Here is a 23,794-nt window from a genome sequence, read left to right as displayed (position 1 = left end):
AAAAGTTAGTCATAGCTACTCTTCTAAATGTACGCCTACTAGTTCTTTTGTAAGCAGGTTGTAGGTTTAATTGAACATATTTTTCAAAATTAAAAGATTCACATAAACTAAAAGGTAATTCATCCTTAACTATCCATTTTACAAGTAATTTTCTTTGATTTTCATGACTATATGCAAAATTACCTAAAAGTGATCCCCCTTGTATATTAAGGGTACTTTGAAGACGAGAATCATGCATCCTATGACTCTCTTGATGTCTTTTTAAATGGCCTGTTCTCCCACTACTACTACAACTATAAAGTTTGGCATATCTTTACATTTTGCTTTCCAGACTCCATCAACCATAATTCTATCAAATTCATTCCATACAGCACTAGTACTCTTACGAGAAGAGGTTTGATCTTCACTCGGTTCACTAGTTCTAGAGGAACTAGGAACATGAGGTTGGGGATTAGTTTCTTCTCCCTCAGAAAGAGGAGGAATGCCAAAATGACTTTCCTCAAAAGACGATATGTCTAAATTGATGAATGCAAAAAATAAAAACTAACCACAAGGAGGAATTGAGTAGAGGACCAGAGGTAGAGCCGAGATTTGTGAGCTTCCTCTTGTGCTCTCAACAAGAACCTCCTTCTCTTCTCAACAAGAACCTCCTCTTGTGTAGCACTTGAACACTTGCTAAATGCAAACTAAAAATTAAATTGCTAGAAGAGCACTTGCTAAATATTGCTAGAAGAGAGAAATAGTAGTAGTAGAGAAGGAGAGAAGAGTTGGTTTGGTGTGGTGAGAATGAGGAAGAAAAGGGGTATTTATAGGACTTCAAATATTTTTTCCCAAAATACCCCTCAAATTAGCCGTTTTATAATATTGGGAGGGGTATTTTGGGTAAAAACCAAAAAAAGCCGTTATGGCAACGGCTTTTTTTTTTCAGACGGGCCGTGCCAGGCACGGCCCGTAACGGCTATTTTTTGGTAGCCAGACGGGTCGTGCCAGGCATGGCCCGTCTCGTGCCTGGCACGGCCCGTAACGGCTATTTTTTTTTACCATACGGGCCGTTCCAGGCACGGCCCGTCTCGTGCCAGGGCCCGACACGGCCCGCCACCCCACGGGCCTAGGGCTGGGTCGGGCTTAGCTTATAGGCTAAGCGGGCCGTGCCTGGCACAGCCCGTTTAGTAACAGGCCGGGCCAGGCACGGCCCGTTTAGTCTGTGGCCCGGTGGGCCTGGACAGGGCCGGGCCCAGCACGGCCCGATGCCCATCTCTAGCTAGCAGAGACAAGATTGAATGAAAACTTTGGAACACTGAGGACATTCATTAAGGTGAGCAACTCTGAGAGTTTCACAGTTCCCACGTGTGTTGCAAAGGTCCGGACGTTCACCAGTAGGAAGTCTGATAGTGGCATTTATACTTCCCGTGATTGTGGATAGATGAGAGATGGAGCACACCATATGGTTTGTGGCTCCGGTATCTATAATCCAAGGTATATGGCTTTGATTTCGAGCAAGAGCAGTCATTAAATGAGTGATCTTACCTGAAAAATTTGGAATGGGTGATGCTCTGGTTTTATTGGTTGTCAGTTGTAAGTTTCCAACCTGATTCACCGAAGACTCCGGAGCTTCCTTTGTGACAGAAGTCATCCCATAAGATTGTAGTTGGGGCTGCAAGATCGAAAGGATCTTTTGGCACTGATCCGGAGTAATGTTCAGCTTAGAGAAGTCACACGGGGATTCTGGGGTTACAACACAACTAGAAGTTTGATTTGCTGCTGAAACTTTGCCCTTTGTGAAGTGAAACCCGGGTGGAAAACCATGAAGCTTGTAACATTAATCCCTTGTATGACCCGGTTTCCTGCAATGAATGCAAATGGGTCCATCTTTCTTGCGAAATGGACCCATAGTGTTTTGCTTTTGAATAGGTTATTTGATTGAGCGAAAGGTTGACTGACCTTTCATTGGAGTTGCTGACAAATGCAACAGCCTCAGGACCTTGAATCATGGCAGCCTCACGTTGTTTTTCTTCTTGGAGCACAAGAGAAAACACCCTGTTAACTGGGGGTGGAGGATCCATTAAGAGGATCTGTCCGCGAACATTTGAGTAGGAATCATCTAATCCCATCAAGAACTGGATGACCTGCTCTTCGGATTGATGCTCATTTTGCTGCCGAGGTCTATAGTTTGCCAACTCTTCCAAAAGTCCTTTTAAGCGGGTGAAGTAAGAGATTACACTTCCATGGTTCTGAGAGAGAGATGAAATTGTCTTCTGCAACTGATAAATCCTTGGACCATTGCTTTGGCTGAATCTCTCTTTCAAGTCCAACCAGAATTTTCTTGCTGTTTCCATGTAGATTACACTGGTGCTCATCTCCTTTGGAATAGAGTTTAAAATCCATGTGGAAACTATCATGTTACATCTCCACCATGCCGCATAATGTGGGTCATTTTGTGGAGGTTGAGGAATGCTTCCATCGACAAATCCTTCCTTGTTCTTGACACTCAAGGCCGTAATCATCGACCTGCTCCAAGTTGAATAATTCTCCTCATTCAGGATCAAGGAGGTGAGCTGCAAACCTGTACTGTCACCGTAATGCAGGTAATATGGACTTGCCGGATCCTCCATTACACTCTGAGCCGATGAAGGAGCCGAACCTGCATCGCTGCGAGTGGAGGCAGCCATGGGAAAGTGATCTCAATTGCTCTGATACCATGTAAAAAATAGGTAGGAGAATTGTTGTGAAAACAGAGGAAGCTTGAAGAAGACTCTCTTTATTCTCGTTAAGTTCTTCTTACAGGATACATCTTATTTATAACATTACACTGATTGAATAACCGACTAACAGAGAAGGTAACGAACTAACTAAAAATCAGTTAGATTAGTTAAGGCAGTTAGCAGCAGAGTTTTTGAAGTTCTTGGAGTTATGGAAGAGTTCTGGAAGCAGCAAGAAGCTGAGAAGCTCTGGAAGTTAATGTATCTAAATATGGCATATCATAATTAAGCACTCGTCAGAATTTTAAACAGATCCGAGGGATGGTCATTACCATATCTTAATCGAACACCATTTTTCTTGATTTCATGCTCAAGTCGCTGTTTTGTTTCCCCCCCTTTTGTTTCCATCTCATATTAAGACTTGAAGGCAAGATGCATGGGAAGTTACTAGATCCTGAAAACATCAACTCATACCAATCACACTCCGTGCTGATATAAAGAAAGACAAGAGCATATCAGTGCCATATTAAGATTCAAGTAGTTACATTTTGCCAGCGGATGCTTTAATGATTCAAGAAATCTCAAAAAGATGAGATACACATCTAACTTTCCTGTTGTCCCTTGATCTAGCAGCCTGTTCAAAAAGGAGCAATAGGAAGAGTAACATATACCTCTTTCAGCATTCCTAGCACGGTCCTAGTTCATGAGGAATAGGAAATTGGCACATCATTTCTGCAACCGGTGCAACATTTGCTTCGCTGTTGTCTTCGCGCTCTCTTGTTAAGCCTGTTTTGAGTTCTTTTTTGAGAGCACGAATAATGATATGCAGGAGATGCTCGCGCTGTACTCACGCATGTGGAAAAGCTAGTGAGCATTATAAGCATGGAAGAAGAGAAAGGAGGTAAGAAACAAGTCAGTGCCCATGAATAGGAGATTACCGTCGTGGTATTGAGTTTCAAGCATGGATATGATGAAATTCCAACAAATGCAGTATGATGAACAGCATGCCTCCTGCGCTATGTAGATGGAAGCTTAGTTACCCAAGAGATTTTACAAGCCCAAAACCCAGGACACAAACAAAGTGGAGGCAAGAGGATTTGACTGCAAGAGCAGGTTCGCCGAACTCGATCTTTGAGATATTTAATCAGAACAGTCTCCATGCACAATGAAATCAGAGTACGAAATCATATGAATATTCTTAGTTGAGAACCGTTCTTCAAAACACAGGACATGCCGATCATACATGACAATATATGATGCAGCATTTGCTGGAGTGAAGAAAAAGAATGAAATGGATGTGGTTGATTCATGTGGGGAGCAGGAAATTCAAAGAGAACGTGCCAATAGGGCTGTTAACGGGCTGAGCTGCTCGGACTCGGCTCAGTAAAAGCTCGGCTCGTTAGTCAAACGAATTCGAGCCCGAGTCCAAAATGAGGCCCGTTTAAACCCAAGCCTGAGCCCGAGCAGCTCACGAGCCTAAACGGAGCTCGTGACTTAACACAACCAAATGAGTTCGGGATTCTACAGTCGAGATCACTTGGAGATCTTGCATCCAACGATTCCAAATTTCCAACCCAAGTGCTAAGGCCCTCCTCTAGTCCTCTCCTACCCGGCTACCCCTCCTCTGAGTCCTCTCCAACCATCCTCCTCCCCCGACTTGCTGCGGCGCTGCCCTAATCCCCACCTCCTTCTCCGTCTGCCCTAGCTTTCGCTCTCCCCTCTCTTTCCGGTGCTGCCATTGTCTCTTCCAAAACCACCTCCATCACTGAGCTGTCTTATCCCCGTGGAACTCGTCGCTCATCCCCTGCCCTAGCTGAGGTAATCTCTTCTTCTTCTTCTTCTTCTCAGAAGTGAAGTTTGTTTTCCATCTCCTCTGCAATCTTTGTAGCTTTGTTGGCTATTGGAAAGAAGAAGGGAAATCGAAGAACAGAGATCAGAACTGTGGGTATGTTTGTGTTTCTGGGATTATAGGAAATTGATGCCTTTTCACTTTTTTTAATACGTTTTTTATCGTTTATTTTTAGTTTCCAGAACGAGATTTAGAGGTTTTGGTGCATATATTTTGTTGGCCTATCGAGGGTTTTATCTGCTTATACTGAAAGTCCTGATCTTGATAGGATCATGACTCACACGGCCGCGACCTCCATCTCTAGGATCCTCCACCTCGCCAACCTCCATCTCCGTCAGCGACCTCCGCTCTAGGATCCTCTACCTCGCCAACCTCCTAATCTGTCGGTCCCTGATTTCAAACTCGCCTAACGATTTTTTTTTCCTTCTTTAATTTTGGCGGGGCATAGCAGAGAGAGTTACTGGACCCGGCGGTGAAAGAGACGCTGAATGTGCTCCGCGCAGCGAAGGAGGGCGGAGTGAAGCGGATGGTGGTGACATCATCGATCCCGGCCATCATCCCTAGCCCTAGCTGGCCCGCCGACATGGTCAAGGACGAGAATTGCTGGACCGACGTCGACTATTGCAAGCAAAACGAGGTGAGTCCTCAATTAAAAGAATCCCATTAATTGAGACCATTAGATTTTTTTTTTTTTCTGACGATTTGGTGTTTCAGATTTGGTATCCAGCTTGGAAGACTTTGGCAGAGAAGGCAGCATGGGAATTCGCCAAGGAGAATGGATTGGATGTAGTGGTGGTCAATCCCGGCACGGTGATGGGTCCAGTCATTCCACCGAGCATCAATGCCAGTATGGCCATGCCGATCCGACTTCTTGAAGGTACTTGCAATTATTTCTTGCTAAACTGGTGATGATGGTATAATGGATTTGTTGTAATGGGTTTTAATGGATGGGTTTAACTAGGAGTTGTATTAACGGGTGCAATGCCTTTTTAGATACCTTTCACCAGGTCAAGAGGAAGCGTGATGAGAGAAAAGAGGTATTTCATTGTTATTTTGCTTGCATTTATTTAATTTTAATTCTGTAATTTCTTTTCATTCTCATTAGGACTGCTGAGTAAGTATTTTTCATGGAACAAGTTCTCAATTTCTGTTTGTATCACCTTTTTTTTTGTTGTACTCAAGGTATTAAAATCCATTCTAAATTCAGATAATAAGATTATCAAGGTCAATGCCATTGTATATAACATTGTATTTCTATGAATATGCATGCCATTTTTCCATACTATTCATACATTTGTTCCTATAACATGGCAATAATTCTGTAGGCGACTAGATGTGAATTTCTCTTCCAAATGTGTGCATGTGTGAATAGTGTCCTAATCAAAATCAATCCGGATCATGAAATGAAAAACAAACTGCAAACTGGTATCCAATTTTAATTTGTTTCTCTTTCCAAAATGAAAAAAAAATCCTCAGGTTCATTACTAAGTGTTTGATCCTTTAAACCTGACCTTGCTTCTTATGGCTGTTTTGTGCTATTAATCCTGCTTTCTTTCATTGTCTTGTTGATGTGAGAATTTATTTCACAGATTTTTCTAGTCTTAATTGTTTTGTTTTAGAGTGTTTTGTATGTTCTTAGCTCATTTATCTCGAATTTAGGTATCTTTTATATTAATTTAAGTCGTGAAAATTCTTGGTATTTTGCATGTGTTTAATTATTGAATGAGATTGAAATTGGGCTGATGTGAAGAGGCAGAATTCGGGCTAGGCCTAAAGAGTAAGTCCTAGTTGGGCTGGTCTAATCACACCAGAATACTGTTCGATTTTTGGATTCTACTGGAGCTACAGACCTCGGTTTCAGGTGTTGTTTAGCTTGTTGGAAAGCTAAGATGTAGTCCAAAAACTTTTATGAAGAACCCAAAACCCTGTTCTGCCATTTTGAAGTTGAAAAATTAGCAGAAATGGAGAAGTCCGAATCTGTCCAAATGTTTACTGCGACCCAGACCATATTTCGGTTTTCAGCTTGTATCTGGAGTTCTAGAAGCCAGAATAAAGCAAGCCTAGGTGCGTTGGAAAGCTGAGAACGAGATCTAAAATTTTCATGAAGGGTCCAGCTCCAAAGTGTGTCTTTTTGGTGCTCTAAATACAGCTGAGAGTCGAGTAATAAAATCAGCCTCTAGAATTCCGGATTTCAGCAGTAGATACGGGGGAAATCTGTTTTAAAATTCAAAAAAAAGGAGAATCGGTTGGGAGAAGAGGGGGATGGCCAGCAGATACAAAGGGGATGGCAAGCAGATAAGGAAGAAGAAAACTTAGAGAATCTAGAATTCCGAGAGGAGGAAAAGCTAGGAATTCTAAGAGGAAAAAAAAAGCTAGAATTCTGGGAGAAAGAGTGGAGCAGAGGATTTTTGCAAATACAGAGTTCTTTTTTTTTCTCTGATTTTTTTTATTTGCTGAATTGTTATCAAGGATGTTGCATGCAAATTTATGTTTGAGAAATAATTGGATTGATTTATTAGTTATGATTTGCTAGTTTTCTTATCTTAGGACTAGGACATAGCCATTGAATTTTTGATATGAGTTGAGTATGGTTGTATTGAATATCCTTTGTTAATTGCAATTTGATCATTTCAGATTTCATTCTTGCAATTTACTGGCCATGAATTGCATGCTTAAGATGTTGAATGAAGTAACGAAAGTTGAAGTTCAATATTAGTTGGTGAATTTATCAAACATTGGTAGTGTAGTTTAGAAATAAATGCACACCCTTATGTCCTACATTCAAAAATTTCACAGATCATAATGAATTTATATTAATTTCTATGATCACGAATGTAGACATATGATTAATATAGGTATAGGTGTTATGCCTTGAAAGAGGATATCACATAAAAAATAGAGATTCGGTTATTGTAATTAGCAGAATATTAATAATCAGATTTAAATTCATTGAAAAATTCCATTGATGAAATTCAAGCCCTGGGAACCTTTCATATTTGATTTTTCAGGTTAAGAAATTGCAATCAGTCACATCAATTTAGGGTCGTCTAAATAATATAGAAAATTTATAAATTGGTACTTGAATCGCCTCCTTGTGGAAACGATACTCTTTCTGCTCTGTTCTACTTGTCACGACCCATGCACTTGTGGTAGAGTCTAGGGACTATCAAGTTTTTGGCGTCGTTGCCGGAGAGGATTATTTTTAATATCAATACAAATAATTTTCTGCATTAATTTAGACTGTTTTGTTCTTTTTGTTAATTTATATTTTCTGTATTTAGTGTATGCCACGAAACTGTGAGCTAATTGAGCCTTTTGATTCAAAAATTGAGAAAACCCTACGAGCATTAAGAAAACAACAAAGATTAGAGCTAAAGTAAAAACAAGCAATAGCTATGGCCGATAACCAAGATAACCAGAATAAAAGATTGTTGAGTGACTATGCCATGCCGAATGTCAATGGTGCTCTACCCAGTATTGTGAGACCTACAGTCAATACTAATAATTTTGAAATTAAGCCTGGTCTCATCCAGATGGTGCAGCAGGAGCAGTTTGGTGGAGAACCTACTGAGGATCCACATGCACATCTTGCCAATTTCTTAGAGATTTGTGATACAATCAAGATGAATGGAGTTAGTGATGATGCTATTCGATTCCGACTTTTTTCATTTTCTCTAAAGGATAAAGCCAAGGCCTGGTTGAATTCCAAAGCACCTAACTCTTTCACCACATGGAATGCCTTGTCACAAGCTTTTCTGAGTAAGTATTTTTCCTCATGTAAGACTGCCAAACTTAAAAATAATATTACCAATTTTTCTCAGTTTGATGGTGAATCTTTGTATGAAGCCTGGGAGAGGTTTAAGGATTTGCAGAGAAAGTGTCCACATCATGGTCTTCCTGACTGGCTGATTGTATAGACTTTCTATAATGGATTAACACATTCAGTCAGGATTACCATAGATGTAGCTGCAAGAGGTACTTTAATGAGTAAGTCAACAGAAGAGGCATATGAGTTGTTAGAAGAAATGGCCTCTAATAATTATCAGTGGTCTAATGAAAGAGGTATGCCTAAGAAAGTTCCAAGCATGTATGATGTAGATGGCATAAATATGTTTAATGCCAAGGTTAATTCTCTGGTAAAAATGTTCGGCAAGCTAGGTAATGTGAATTTCGTTACTAATCCTGTATTGAGTTGTGATTGCTGTGGAGGAGTTCACATGAGTTCTGATTGTATGCAGGTTCAATTTGTATCTAATTATAATAGTCAGCAGCAGCAGAACAACTCTTATTCCAACACATACAACCCAGGCTAGAGGAATCATCCCAACTTTTTATGGAAGGATCAAGGTAACCAAGGTAGCAGTTTTAGACTTCTCTATCCTCTTGGTTTCCAACCAAGACCATCCTAACCAGAAAGTAAGCAGTCTTGGGAGATGGCTATTGAGAAGTTAGCCAATGCCAGTTCAGAGAGATTTGAGAGATTGGAAGCAAAGGTTGACCAGTTGGCGAGTTCCAACAGAAATATAGAGGTGCAATTGGGGCAGTTAGCTAATTCCATCAATTCTCGTAGATAGGATAATTTGTCTAGTAAGACAGAGGTCAATCCGAAGGAGCATTGCAAGGCAGTCACCTTGAGAAGTGGTAAGCAACTTGGTCAGGTAAGTGGTGAGACTGTAGTTGGTAATGAAGTAGACTATGAAGAGGTGAGCAAGAGGGTCGGTGAAGAAGTTGAGGACCTAGCCAAGACACCATCCCCACTACCACTAGTCAAACCTTATGTTCCTCCCATTTCTTTTCCTCAAAGGCTTAAGTAGAATAAAATTGATCAATACTTTGAAAAAAAATTTGAAAGTATTTAGGCAGCTTCACATTAATATTCCTTTTGCAGATGCCTTAGCATAAATTCTTGAAATTTTTAAAGGAGATCATGTCTACGAAGAGAACATTGGAAGATTTCGAAACCATTGCCTTGACGAAGGAATGCAGTACCATTATCCAGAATACGCTTCCACCAAAACTAAGAGATCCAAAGAGTTTTTCTATTCTTTGTACTCTAGGTGATGTTAATTTTTCTAGAGCTTTGTGTGATTTAGGTGCTAGTGTTTCACTAGTGCCTTTATTTGTGCCTAGAAAGCTTGGATTGAAAGAGTTGAAGCCTACTACCATCTCTTTGCAGCTAGCTGACCGATCAGTCAAATATCCTCTAGGTGTTCTTGAGAATGTGCTGATCAAGGTAAAGAAGTTTATCATTCCAGTTGATTTTATTGTGTTGGAGATAGAAGAAGACACCGAGATCCCTATCATTTTAGGCCGCCTCTTTCTAGCCACAGCTGGACCTATCATAGATGTTAAGAATGGTAGGCTGACTTTGAAAATTGGTGAAGAAGAGGTAGAGTTTAATTTATTTGAAGCTACTAAATATCCTTATTTTACTGATCATATTTTTCGAGTTGATGTTGTAGATGAGTCGACCAGAGAGATTTTTAGGGCTGAAAATGCTAAAAAACCTCTTGAGACTTATTTAGTAAGTGCAGAAACAAGTAAAGATGATAATCTAGAGGTTGCAAAAGTGGCATGTGCATTAGAGTCTACATGTCCTAAGCCGAAGCAGAGAGGTATTCATTTAAGGATATCGGCAAAGGTAAGCCACCCCCTCCCCTTTCTAATGTGCAAGCACCAGTTCTGGAGTTGAAGCCATTACCCTTACATCTTAGGTATGCATTTTTAGGTGAGAATAATACTTTGTCTGTGATTGTGAGTGCTTCTTTATCTGATGAACAACTTGACAAATTGATGTGTATTTTGAGATTGAGAAAAAAAGCCATAAGATGGACTATATCAGACCCTAGAGGAATTAACCCTTCATTGTGTATGCATAGAATTTTAATGGAGGATATATATAAACCTATTATTGAAAATCAGAGACGGTTAAATCCTAACATGAAAGAAGTAGTTAGGGCTGAAGTTCTTAAATGGTTAGATTCAGGGATTATTTATCCTATATATGATAGTTCATAGATTAGTCCAGTGCAGGTAGTACCTAAAAAGGGTGGGATGACTGTGATGCATAATAAAAATAATGAATTAATTTCCACTAGGACAGTAACTGGGTAGAGAGTCTGCATAGATTATAGAAAACTTAATAGTGTTACTCGTAAGGATCATTTTTTTTTACCTTTTATTGATCAGGTGCTTGAGAGACTTACTGGGTATGCATATTACTGTTTTCTAGATGGTTATTCAGGATATAACCAGATTCCTATATTCCCAGAAGACCAAGAAAAAACTACCTTCACTCGTCCTTATGGTACTTTTGTATTTCGTAGGATGCCTTTTGGCTTGTGTAATGTACCTGCTACATTCCAACGTTGCATGATGGCTATTTTTTCTGATTCTGTTGAAAAGATCATGGAGGTTTTCATGAATGATTTTTCTAATTTTGGATTTTCTTTTGATAGTTGTTTAGATAACTTGTCTCGAGTTTTGTAGTGCTGTGAGGAGACCAAGTCGGTCTTGAATTGGGAGAAATATCATTTTATGGTGCAAAAAGGTATTATTTTAGGCCACAAAATTTTAGCAAAAGGCCTTGAGGTAGACCGAGCAAAAATAGAAATTATTGAAAAATTCCCACCACCTACAAATGTTAAGGGAGTTAGAAGTTTCCTTGGTCACGCAAGATTTTATCGGCATCTTATTAAGGATTTCTCTAAAATTTCTAAACTTCTTTGTGATCTGTTGAATAAGGATGTTGTGTTTGATTTTGATAAGAACTATTTGAATGCTTTTAACAAGTTGAAGCAAGAGTTGGTGTCAGCACCAATTATGACAGCCCCAGATTGGAGTTTGCCTTTTGAGCTAATATGTGATGCTAATAATTTCGCTTTAGGTGCTGTTCTCGATCAGAGAAAAGACCGAAAGTTGCATGTTATATATTATGCTAGTAGAGTTTTAAATAATGCACAGTTGAATTATGCAACTACTGAAAAAGAATTGCTTGCTGTTGTGTTTGCTTTTGACAAGTTTTGATCTTATCTTGTAGATTCCAAAGTGATCGTATATACGGACCATTCAGAAATCAAGTATTTGTTGAAAAAGAAAGATGCCAAACCGCGCTTGATTCAGTGGGTGCTGTTGCTTCAAGAATTTAATTTTGAGATTCAAGACAAGAGAAGCATGGAGAATGTGGTGGCAGATCACTTGTCTAGATTAGAGGGGCAGTCAAGAGCAGATGAGGTGCCCATTAATGAAAGCTTTCCAGATGAGCAGTTGTTGGCAGTTTCAATCATCTCCTGGTATACTGATTTGGTGAACTATTTGGTGAGTGGCATTGCTCCCCCTGATTTGAGCTATCATCAAAAGAAAAAGTTTTTGTGGGATGCGAAGCATTATTTTTGGGAAGAACCACTACTCTATAAACACTTTGCAGATGGGATGATTAGAAGATGTGTGCCCCAGGATGAGATGCAAGATATCCTTTACTATTGCCATTCCTTGCAGTGTGGTGGACATTTCAGTACCTCCAAGATAATTGCAAAGGTATGGCAGTCTGATTTTTACTAGCCGACCATGTATCAAGATACCAGACAATATATGAGCATGTATGATAGATGTCAGAGGATTGGCAACATTTCGAAAAAGAATGAGATGCCCTTAACCAATATCTTAGAGGTTGAACTGTTTGATTTATGGAGAATTGATTTCATGGGCCCATTTCCTTCTTCCTTCAACAATCAGTACATCCCGGTAGCAGTGGATTATGTGTCTAAATGGGTTGAAGCTATTACAATTCAGACTAATGACTCTTGGGTGGTGATGAGATTTATGAAGAAAAATATTTTTTCAAGATTTGGTGTGCCGAGAGCTATTATTAGTAATGAAGGCTCCCATTTTTAATACCGGTCATTTGAGGCTTTCTTGAAAAAATATGGGGTTACTCATAAGGTAGCACTTGCCTATCATCCCCAAACAAATGGGCAAGTGAAACTTGCAAATAGGGAATTGAAGCAAATTTTGGAAATACTGTGAGTAGTTCAAGGAAGGATTAGGCGAATAAGTTAGATGATGCACTTCGGGCCTATAGGACAGCTTTTAAGACACCTTTGGATATGTCTCTGTACAGACTTGTCTTTGGAAAGCCTTATCACTTACCAGTAGAATTAGAACACAGGGCCTATTGGGCAATCAAGGAGTTGAACATAGATTTGAAAGCTGCAGAAGAAAAGAGATTGTTACAGTTGAGTGAGTTGGAGGAGTTTAGGCTGGATTCTTATGACAATGCTCGGATTTACAAGAAAAAGACAAAGCATTGGCATAACAAACATCTTCTAATTAGAAATTTTGAAATTGGGCAGCAAGTGTTACTCTTCAACTCAAGACTTAAGTTATTCCCAGACAAGCTTCGTTCTAGGTGGTTTGGCCATTCACGGTAACAAAAGTGTATCCATATGGTGCTGTTGAGGTGCATAGTAAAGTCACTAGTGCATTCAAGGTTAATGGGCAGTGTATGAAGCCTTATCTTGCTGGTATTGCGGTTTCTAAATGGGTGACTTACTCTTTGAAGAATCTTACCTATGGTTGATGGTGTAGAAGTCAAGCTAATGACTGTAAACAAGCGCTTCTCGGGAGGCAACCCAACCAAAAAAAAAAAAATTCTTTTCTTTTGTCTTTTGTTATATATTTTAATTGTTGTTGTCATTTAAATCTTTGAATAATTATTATTGTGACCCTTTTCTTTTTGGTTGTGTTGTGTAGGTGCGGAAAAATCAAGCAAGAAACTAGTTCATGTTCAATTCAATCGAACATTTGTTGTGTTCAGCCTTGCTAAAAGGGGAGTATTAGTCTTCCATTTTTCTTTGCTTTCACATTGAGGACAATGTGAAAATTAAGTTTGGGGGAGTGGATATTTGATTATATTGAATGCCGGTACTGGTTATGTTTGTTTGAGAAAGAAAATTTTTTCGAAATTCTGATTTGTTTACTTTCATGCAAGTTAATTGGTGATCATATCCATGTCTTCCAAACCTTTTTATGTGAAAGATTAGGAGAAATGAACATGCAATTGCACTTATGTTAGACTTATCTAGGATCCACATTACACTTTTGGGTTCTTTATTGTGTTTAAGCATTGAATTTTGATAAGCAATATCTTTATTATGGGCAATATCTTATAAAGCAAGAGTAAGCATATTTGTTTTCCTTTGGGATTATTGAAGTACATCTTTCCTTGCAAAGTTGTATAAGTTGTGTGATTATGCATAAAAGATAAGTGTGATGCTTTTCTTGTGATTATCCCCTTTGATCTAGTCCTAAACAGGGTTTAAGTAAATAGAGTGATAATGATTAGACAATCGAATAAATAAATGTGTACAAAGTTCTATCTACTCCAATATTTTGAGTTGCTTAGTAACTAGGGGTATTCATTACCAATGTTTACTTTTACGTCAAACAGCAACTTGAAATATGAGTATGCAAAAGCACTTTAAGTGTGTGACTTGTTGAGTAACCGGGTGCATCTATCACAAATGCTTATATTCACGTCAAAAGGCGAGTGACAACTTAAAGACAAAGAATAATTTTTCAAAAAAAAAAAAAAACTCTCTAGTTTGCTACCTTGTTTGTAGTAGTGAGAAGGGGTGATTGCAGGTTGAAGTGTTACATGATTCAATTATGTTGGTCGCATAATAAATATGATCGCGTTTGGAATTATATATGGATTTTGATCTAGAGAATGTAAGCATGCTTAGTTTTTCTTTATTTGCTATTGTTTATGTACTAAGTTGAAGATTTGATGTTTGCATGATAGGTCCTTAGGTGTGATGAGTTGAGCCTGACTATAGTTATTATCCTTTGTTTTTATGGTTTTTCTTTTGCTTGAGGATAAGCAAATATTCAAGTTTGGGGGCATTTGATGTGGAAATTTATTTTACACATTTTCTTAGTCTTAATTATTTTGTTTTAGAGTGTTTTGTATGTTCTTAGCTCATTTGTCTAGAATTTAGGTGTCTTTTATGTTTATTTAATTCTTGAGAATTCTCGGTATTTTACAGGTGTTTAATTATTGAATTAGGTTGAAATTGGGCTGATGTGAAGAGGAAGATTCGGGCTAGGCCTAGAGAGTAAGTCCTAGCTGGGTTGGTCTAGTCACACTAGAATACTGTTCGATTTTTGAGTTCTAACTGGAGCTACAAACCTCGGTTTCATCAGGATAAATCTGACCCCTTCCTCTGTTCCCACCTACATATATGGGATAAAAGCGCCTCCACTTCAGCGAACAAGTTGCATTCCACACGGACATTGGAAGGTTCATACTTTCTTTTTTTCCGAAAACGCTGAGCCAACTATGTTTTTTGGCTTGCTGGAAGCTAAGACGTAGGCCTAAAACTTTTATAAAAAGCCCAAAATCCAGTTCTGCCTTTTTGAAGTTGAAAACTTAGCAAAAACGAAGAAGTCCGAATCTATCCAAAAGTTTACTGTAGCCCAGACCCTATTTTGGTTTTCAGCTTGTATCTGGAGTTCTAGACGTCAAAATAAAGCAAGCCTAGGTGTGTTGGAAAGATGAGAATGAGATCTAAAACTTTCGTGAAGGGTCCAACTCCAAAGTGTGTCGTTTTGGTGCTCTAAATGCAGCTAAGAGTCGAGTAATAAAATCAGCCTAGAATTCCGAATTTCAGCAGCAGATACGGGGTAAATCTGTTTTAAAATTCAAAAAAAAGGAGAATCGGTTGGGAGAAGAGGGGGATGGCCAGCAGATACGAGGGGGATGGCAAGCAGATAAGGAAGAGGAAAAATCAGAGAATCTAGAATTCCAAGAGGAGGAAAAGCCAGGAATTCTAGGAGGAAAAAAAGAAGCTGGAATTCTGGGAGAAAGAGCGGAGCGGAGGATTTTTGCAAATACGGAGTTCTTTTTCTTTCTCTGATTTTTTTATTTGTTAAATTGTTATTAAGGATGTTAAATGCAAATTTATATTTGAGAATTAATTGGATTGATTTATTAGTTATGATTTGCTAGTTTTCTTATCATGGGACTAGGATGTAGTCATTGAATTTTTGATATGAATTGAGTATGGTTGTATTGAATATCCTTTGTTAATTGCAATTTGATGATTTTGGTTTTTATTCTTGCAATTTACTGGCCATGAATTGTATGCTTAAGATGTTGAATGAAGTAATGAAAGTTGAAGTTCAATATTAGTTGGTGAATTTATCAAATATTGGCAGTGTAGTTTAGAAATAAATGCACACCCTTGTGACCTACATTCAAGAATTTCACAAATCATGATGAATTTATATTAATTTCTATGATCACGAAAATAGACATAGGATTAATATAGGTATAGGTGTTATGCCTTGAAAGAGGATATCATATAAAAAAAAGGGATTCGGTCATTGTAATTAGCAAAATATTAACAATCAGATTTAAATTCATTGAAAGAATTCAATTGATGAAATCCAAGCCCTAGGAACCTTTCATATTTAATTTTTCAAGTTAAGAAATTGCAGTCAGTCACATCAATTTGGGGTTGTCTAAATAATATAGAAAATTTATAAATTGGTATTTGAATCGCCTTCTTATAGAAACGATACTCTTTTTGCCCTTTTCTACTTGTCACGACCCATACACTTGTGGTAGAGTCTAGGGACTATCAAGTTTTTGGTGAGCACAATTTTTTCTTCTCAATGGCACTAATCTTTAATGATGAACTACTCCAATGTCAAATTTTGATGTGATCCAAATATGATTTGGGGTATTGTTTTAGATTGTTGATTGTCATTTTGTGTGGTTTTGTTTTGGCCTTGAATAGGCTTTATATGGCATGCTTATGTACTAAATATGTAATTTGATTGGTTATTTATGTTTTTCAAAAAATGTCAGATGGCCAACCTCAATCCGATCAACATGCCTTTATAGCTTATAATGCAAACGAAGTTGTTGAATTAGAATATGTTATTGTAAAGATGATGAAATGGAAGAAATGGGTGTAGAAGAAATGAGATCTGAGGTGTGGACTGAATTTGAAATTGTAACAGTTGATGGCAACATAAAGGCAAAATGCAATCATTGTAGTGCTAAATTGGCATGGAGAAAGGGGGATGCCACAACTCATCTTAAAGAACATTTAAAAGCTTGCATGCCTCAAAAACTTTCTAAGTCTAGCGAAGACAAAGAGTTAAAATAAAGCTTATTGTCATTTAAGGTTACTCAAGGTCATGCAATGCTAGCAACTTACAAGTATGATAAAGACAAGATAAGAGAGATTCTTGCAAAGATGTTTATAGTGCATGAGTATTCTTTTAGGATGGTGGAACATCAGTTCTTTGTTTTATTCTGTAAAGCTCTTAACCCAAAATTTGAGCTAATAAAGCGGGTTACTTTGAGGAATGACTGTTTGAAAATGTTTGCAATTGAGAAGCAAAAGTTGAGGTCAATGTTAAGAAATGTTGATAGAATTAGCTTAACGACTGATCTATGGACCTCAAATCAAATAATAGGGTACATTTGCCTTACTGGACATTTCTTAGATTCTGAATGGAAGTTGCAAAAGAGAATTTTAAATTTTTGTAGCTTGGCACCTCCCCACACGGGAATTACTATTGCTGATTGTATTCTTAAGTATCTAACTGAATAGGGGATTGAAGATAAGGTTTCCACTATTACGTTAGACAATGCATCTTCGAATGACACAGCAGTCAAGGTCTTGAGGAATAATTTTGCAATCAAAGGAAAGCTTTACTTCAATGAAAAAAATATTTCATGTTCGTTGTTGTGCACATGTTTTGAACCTAATGGTATAAGATGGTTTAGCAGAAATACGGGATGTAATTGAGAATATCCGTGAAAGCATGAAATATCTGGAGATGTCTCCTTCACGACTTCATAAGTTTAATGAAATTGTTGATAGTTGAAGTTGTCAACCTCTAAAATTCTTCAACCTGATGTGGAGTTCAGACCGGTATTTCCAATGTACAAGGAAAGAGACTCCGACTATAAATGGTTACCATTCGAGGAAGACTGGATACGAGCTATAGAGGTTTCAAAATTTTTGGAAGTTTTTAATGAAGCCACAGAAGTATTCTCAGGACATCAATATCCAACTTCAAATTTGTTCCTTAAAGAAATTTGGAGAGTGAAGAAGAAATTAAATGATATGTCCTTCGATTCTAGAGACTTTGTGATGCACATGACTCGAAGAATGAATGAAAAATTTGAGAAGTATTGGGGAGATTGTAACTTACTAATGGCAATTGGAGCAGTTTTGGACCCTCGCTATAAAATGCGACTCATTATATTTTGTTTTCCAAGAATTTATGGTGTAAATGTTTTTCAATGCCATATTGATGATGTTCGTGAAGCTTTATATATGCTCTATAAGGAATATGTATATTCAGAGGGACAAATAAATGTAAGCGCTGGCAATATCACTAGTACCTAAATGTAAGCGCTAGCAATATCACTAGTACCTTCTCCAAACTGAAAAGAAAAAGAAGGGATGATGATGACTTTGATATGTGGGCTAAACAACATGGGGATGTTGTTCCTTCCAACAAAACTGAGTTGGACATATATCTAGAAGAAGGTATTTACAAGCCTAGTGATGAAGACTATGACAAGTTTGATGCTTTGAACTGGTGGAAAGCTAGCACCCTAAAATTTCGCTATCTATCAAACATGGCTCGGGACATACTATCCATTCCTATTACTACTGTTGCTTTAAAGGCTACATTTAGTACTGGAGGTAAAGTGCTTAATCAATATCGTAGCTCTTTAAAGCCTGAGACTGAACAAGCTTTGATTTGTATTGGAGATTGGTTGCATCATGAGCTTGGATTGGAGCAATCATCAAATGTAAGTATCATTTATAGTATTTAATATATCTTTTAGTAGTTATTTTTTCAATTTATAATTTCTGGTTTCTTGTTTAATTTACAGGTTGATGAAGAGTTTATGCAATGGAACACAGAGAGTGGTCTAAACTAGACTAATTTATTATGTTTATTGTGTTTCTTGAACTCTTTTGTAGAACTTGATTTGTATAGGATGTTTTTTAGTTTGTTGGGGTTTCACTTAGACCATTTAAATTTTTTTTGATTGTTGTTGCCTTTGTGCTTGCCTTTGTGTAGACAACTTGGATTTGAGTCCCAGCATCTAATGGTGAGCAATTAGAGATTTTGTTTATTACTTTGGTAAATGTGGTCTATACATGCATTTGTATATTTGCGAGTTTATCTATGACCATGACCATGAGTTTATCTATGACCATGACCATGAAGCTTTGTCCCAATTATTTTCTTCTTCTCATACCTCAGATATAAGGTGAACTGCTTTCTACTATATTTGTGGAATTCCTCTTATTTTTGTGGGTATGTTGTTGATGCAGCAGATCGCGATAACTTGCCAATCTCAAAGAGTGAACTTCATGACCTTCTAAGCAAGCCATCACTGAGCAGGATTCCATTGCTGGTCCTTTGAAACAAAATTGATAAGCCTGAAGCTCTGTCTAAGCAAAGTTTGACTGAGGAGATGTAAGTAACAAAAATTTATTGACCCAAGAATATGGTTGTCGCTGAGGATGATATAAAACAGATAGATCAATACAAGCTGTTGTGTTTGTTGATCATCGTTTTCTGCATTGCAGGGGCCTAAAGTCTATCACTGATAAAGAAGTTTGCTGTTTCATGATCTCATGCAAGAACTCAACCAACATTGACTCTGTAATAGATTGGCTTGTGAAGCACTCGAAGTCCAAAAACTGAGGATATAGCCTTGTGGTGCTTAGATTTTCCCTGTTTTCTCCCGGTATTGAGGTGTTGTGAGTTCTGCACTTGGCTAACTGGGGTTCTGATCTTGTAATTGCTGCCAACTTCTTATGTGCTGAATAGTTACCTGGGGAGTGGGATGGGGTTTGTGCCAAACACTTCATTATATTGAAACTTGGTGACTTGTGCTTTATGCCCTTATTTTGATTTGTGTGAAAATATATCTATCTTTGCATTTAGACAATAAACAATAAATGATTTCAATTGTTTTCAGAAGAAATTAATTCTGGATGGATTCATTCATGCTGCTAGGGATGCAGATACAGGCACATATAATCTTTTGGAAAGCCATATATGATGCTGAGTTGCTCGTGCACAAAGATAATACTGGATCCTTGTTATCGAGCCCGAGCTCGAGCTCATATCGAGCCCGAGCCCGAGCTTGGGGTCGGGCTTGAGCTCGTAATTGAAACGAGCTTCAGGAGCTCAAACCCGAGCTTTTGTTTTGCCAAGCAAACTCGAGCTCAAGCCCAATATAGAGCTCGGTACCAAGCCCGAACCCGAGCTTCTGTGAAACGAGCCGAGCCCGAGCCTCCCAGACTCGGGCTCGGCTTGGCTCGTTAACAGGCCTAGGTGCCAAATACGAATGAGATTCTGAAGAAGGTTGAACAATCCAAGTAAAAAAATTCTAGTTGATAAGCCCTCTAAAAGTTTGAGAGAAGATCTAAAGCTGCGACAAGGATCCTTCAATATTTACTTACCACAATAAGTTCAGTAGACCAAAATTTAAAGATGGTATATTTTCATATGAAAACAAAGAAACAGAGAGCAAATGCAGAGCGGGTACGCAAACTCCTCAGACTAAAACTGCCAGCAGGAAAAATTTTAACAGGTAGCAGTTCGTGCAGGATGTAACTAAGCTTTGTCAACTTGCAAGAAGAAAATACCTGCAGGCACATTGCATCAGAAAAACAAATCACAGGTAAATTCCTAAATCCTTACCTTTGCCTTGAGATAATTCAAGACAAGCTTCAACCAGGAAGAACTGACTTTTCATTTGAACAAAAGATATAGTAGTCTATATACGGTAAGGCAGGATAATTGAGAAAAGTAAAATGAAATGCAAAATTTACAGATTAAGAGAGGTTCTTCAATGGATTCTGAGTTTTCATAAACTTTGAAGACTGTTTCGAAGTTTCTAGACAAGCTAAATGTCGAAAATAATTTTTAAAGACCATCCTTTTTGCAAAGGCTTATCCCTAGGCCAAATTCAAAAGAGCAGAAAAAAAGCAAAAGAGAAGCATATAATATGGAAACATGTATGGAATTTTGGGGGTGTGAGGAACTCTTATTATTGCCAAAAAATCAGGCAAAGCATGAGCAACAAAGTAATATAAGTTTAAAAAGTATATTTTTCTACTTTAATAATGCACTAAGATGAACTAGCCATTAAATCACTCCAATAAGTGTTATGGAAATTTGGTGTAAATGCATTTATTGCTTATGCAATAATATAGTGAAGAACTATCCTTTTCAATTTTTCTATAATGATATCTATTTTTTGTTGAATTCCTAATTAAGTTTGCATCCTTAATCACTTCATTTTAAATTTCTTTTCCATGCCCAATATAATCCCATCGTTCCCCTGATCCTTCCTAGTTTACTCTTCATCCAGATTCCCCTAAATTGGTATTAGCCTTCAGGCCCACATGGTGGAACAAAAAATCAGAATTTAAACAACAATCCTTTGGCATTCATGGTTGAAGACAACTAAAAAGACACCATTTTCTTAACCATTGTACAAGAGCGTACTTTGATTCTTAGCCAGTAAAGGATACAATAGATATAAGTTATTGGAGTTCTTTCAGACATGGCGACAAACAAGTGATAAATTAATAATCTGCTAAAAAGCCATAGTACCTATACAGAACAATGGCTATTCAAAAATAAAAGACAGTATTGAAGCTTTAAAGAGCCATACTATCAAATTCACCAATCAGGTCTAGATTATCCAGCTCTAAAGTCAATCAAATTGGTCCTAAATCAGGAAACTTTTGAGAACAGAATGATCATTGTATTGTTTTTTTGACTTAATTTTATTTAGCACTAGTCCATATTTCAAGACAAGAACGAAATAAAGGTTTCAAACAGCTCAGAAAGGTAATATAGTGACTGAAAGAGGTAGGACATGAAGAAATGGAAAGTGGGAGTGGAACCTTTTTCTATGAATCTATATGTGAGGAATCTTGCGGGCATGTATTTAGCCCCACATAGGCTATGTACTGGACAAATCTTGGATATTTATCCAGGCCAAAGAACCTAAATAATACCTTCTAGCTTATCTTTTTGGATGAAGTCTCGAATTATTACTAATGGTATCAGAGTAAAAGCAGTCCATGGTCCATATGGACTGGGGGACACTACATCACGAGTCTTTTTAAGATAGACTATGAGCCAATCATGGTATTTATGATTGAATTTTGATTAGATTTGGGCCCTTTGCTTAGTGAGAACACTGGGACTTAAATGAGGGGAGTGTGTGGTGATCCGTGTATTTAGTCTCATATCGACTATATACTGAATAGATTTTGGATGCCTATAAGAAACTCAAATAACACATTCTTACTAGCTTTTTTGGTCATAAGTTCTTACATTATATTTCCTCATATACCTAAACCAACATCAGCATAAGATTTGTTCAAGGGACAAACAGCTTAGAAAGGTAATATAGAGATTGATAAAGGCAGCATAGAAAAAAAAAGAAATATGTGGGACCGACACCTCTTCTATGAATATGAGTTTCATCATTTTCCTCTCTCCAACAAAAAGGTTTCCTTGAGGAACAAAATCAAGATTCCACCAACAGAGAAAGAATTTTTGACAACAAAAAATTCTTCAAGGTATAGTTCGAATATTAAATGCATGGGCTCTTGAGTTTGTATACTGTGCCATGACTAAGTAGTCTCCTGAAGAGATTCTCAAGACCATATTTCAAAATAATTGAAACATGATCATGCCACACCTAGCCATAGCTTTTTCATACGAGGCCAGGGCACAAGTTATACTTTCACGAAGCTAGTCACTTGCTAACTCTCCTAGTCATAAGAAGGCTCACTGACATCTCCTTAAATCTGAATGACTCCATGCCAGATGAAAAGAGTCTATTTTTTCACAAGTCATAGATAGTTTAAGTGACACAAAATACAATCTTGCCTCCTAAAACCTTTTGTTACATGTTATACAAAGAACCTGCTCTGTAGCTCATCAAATCTATACCTGTTGATGAAATCCAATGCATTCACAAAGTTGATTACAAAACAGGGTTCAGTTTTACTTCACTAGTACAATTCAGGAAATTTCTCTTAGCACAAAAGAAGTACAATTCAGGAAGTAATAAAATTTTAGAACTGTCCATTAAATTTCTCAATGGAACAGCTTAATTTAATAGAAATAGCTTACATACATCAAATTTGATAGACAAACGTAGACAATTGAACAAAACATCTGCTTCAAATCAGATAACTCGAATTCATAAACAAACAAGAAAAATAAAAAAAACGGTCACTAAATCCATTAAATCTAGACAAAAATGAGGAATCCCCGAAAAGAAAAGAATGAGGCCAACGATCAAACACCTCATGTGATACAGATCCAAACACCCAGAACGATAAGAACGGTACCGAAGAGTGCATGCCCGACCCGCATCTCCTCGCCGAGGAGCATGGCGGCGACGGCGGTGGCGGCAAAGGTGGTGGCGTTGGTCACCGGCACCGCGATGGAGATTGGGGCGGCGCCGAGGATGTAGAAGAAGGCGACGGAGGCGGAGAGATTTATGATGAAAGGGACGGAGTACTGCCATGTTAGGAGGAGGTCGAGCCACTGGCGGACGTGTCCGAGGAGGCCGTGGCGGCGGTCCGGCGGCGCCGCCGAGCGTTTCTGGTCCCACAGAAGAGCGCCGCGGCGCATGACGGCGTTGGTGGCGCCCCAGACGAGCCCGACGCCGATCATCTTCTCGACATCGGCTGCCATTGGGCTCCTGATCTGCGAAGATGGTCGCCGGGGATTCGAGGAGGCGCGGAGCAGAGGGAGAGAGAAAAGCCCCAATTTTTTTCGTTTGAGCTTGATAAATCGGAATTAGAAAAGAAAAATTATAAAACAGTCCCTCGGCGGACCTAAACTTATTTGCCAACTCTGCGGAGTGATCTACTGTCGCCGTGTAATACGGGGGTTTGCGTGTTTTTTGGTATATCGCTGTGTAAGTTAAAAAGGAAGCTCAGAGGATATAATATATAAAGTAATAAAAACTTATTTTTAGAATGGAAAAAAAATTATATATAAAATAAAGCAGAGTCAAAATCCCCAAGTTTTTTTCATAATAGTAAAAATATTGAGATTTTAAACAATTGTTTATCCGAATACTCCACGTAGTGATCACGAACCTATACCGGACATATGAAACTCTATATTTTTAAATTATAAATAAAAAGCTTTA

General features: G+C 38.1%; 2 protein-coding genes, 1 long non-coding RNA gene and 1 other non-coding gene across 4 annotated transcripts; 2 read left to right on the top strand and 2 right to left on the bottom strand.

Moving 5' to 3' along the window:
- Window positions 1-3,942: 3,942 nt before the first annotated feature.
- On the top strand, window positions 3,943-7,070 carry LOC103715595. Its single transcript, XM_026807885.2, has 7 exons — window positions 3,943-4,082; window positions 4,376-4,517; window positions 4,588-4,644; window positions 5,000-5,185; window positions 5,263-5,425; window positions 5,542-5,585; window positions 6,256-7,070. Exons 1-7 carry the CDS (start codon window positions 3,943-3,945, stop codon window positions 6,268-6,270), a joined length of 747 nt encoding a protein of 248 aa, XP_026663686.2. The 3' UTR covers window positions 6,271-7,070.
- Window positions 7,071-8,336: 1,266 nt separating this feature from the next.
- Window positions 8,337-8,443, bottom strand: LOC120110704. Its single transcript, XR_005511845.1, has one exon. It is a non-coding gene; the product is annotated as a small nucleolar RNA R71 (small nucleolar RNA).
- Window positions 8,444-16,726: 8,283 nt separating this feature from the next.
- Window positions 16,727-19,503, top strand: LOC103715565. Its single transcript, XR_605406.3, has 3 exons — window positions 16,727-18,391; window positions 18,476-19,068; window positions 19,182-19,503. It is a non-coding gene; the product is annotated as an uncharacterized LOC103715565 (long non-coding RNA).
- A 524-nt stretch (window positions 19,504-20,027) lies between these two features.
- Window positions 20,028-23,499, bottom strand: LOC103715566 (transmembrane protein 234 homolog). Its single transcript, XM_008803239.4, has 2 exons — window positions 22,983-23,499; window positions 20,028-20,249 (listed from the first exon to the last, which is right to left on the bottom strand). Exons 1-2 carry the CDS (start codon window positions 23,329-23,331, stop codon window positions 20,218-20,220), a joined length of 381 nt encoding a protein of 126 aa, XP_008801461.2. The 5' UTR covers window positions 23,332-23,499; the 3' UTR covers window positions 20,028-20,217.
- Between the last annotated feature and the right edge of the window lie 295 nt (window positions 23,500-23,794).

This window comes from Phoenix dactylifera, chromosome 4 (assembly GCF_009389715.1).
Source record: "Phoenix dactylifera cultivar Barhee BC4 chromosome 4, palm_55x_up_171113_PBpolish2nd_filt_p, whole genome shotgun sequence".
NCBI classification, from domain to species: Eukaryota; Viridiplantae; Streptophyta; class Magnoliopsida; order Arecales; family Arecaceae; genus Phoenix; species Phoenix dactylifera.
Note: the sequence above shows the minus strand (reverse complement) of the source record. Positions and strands in the feature narration are given on the sequence as shown.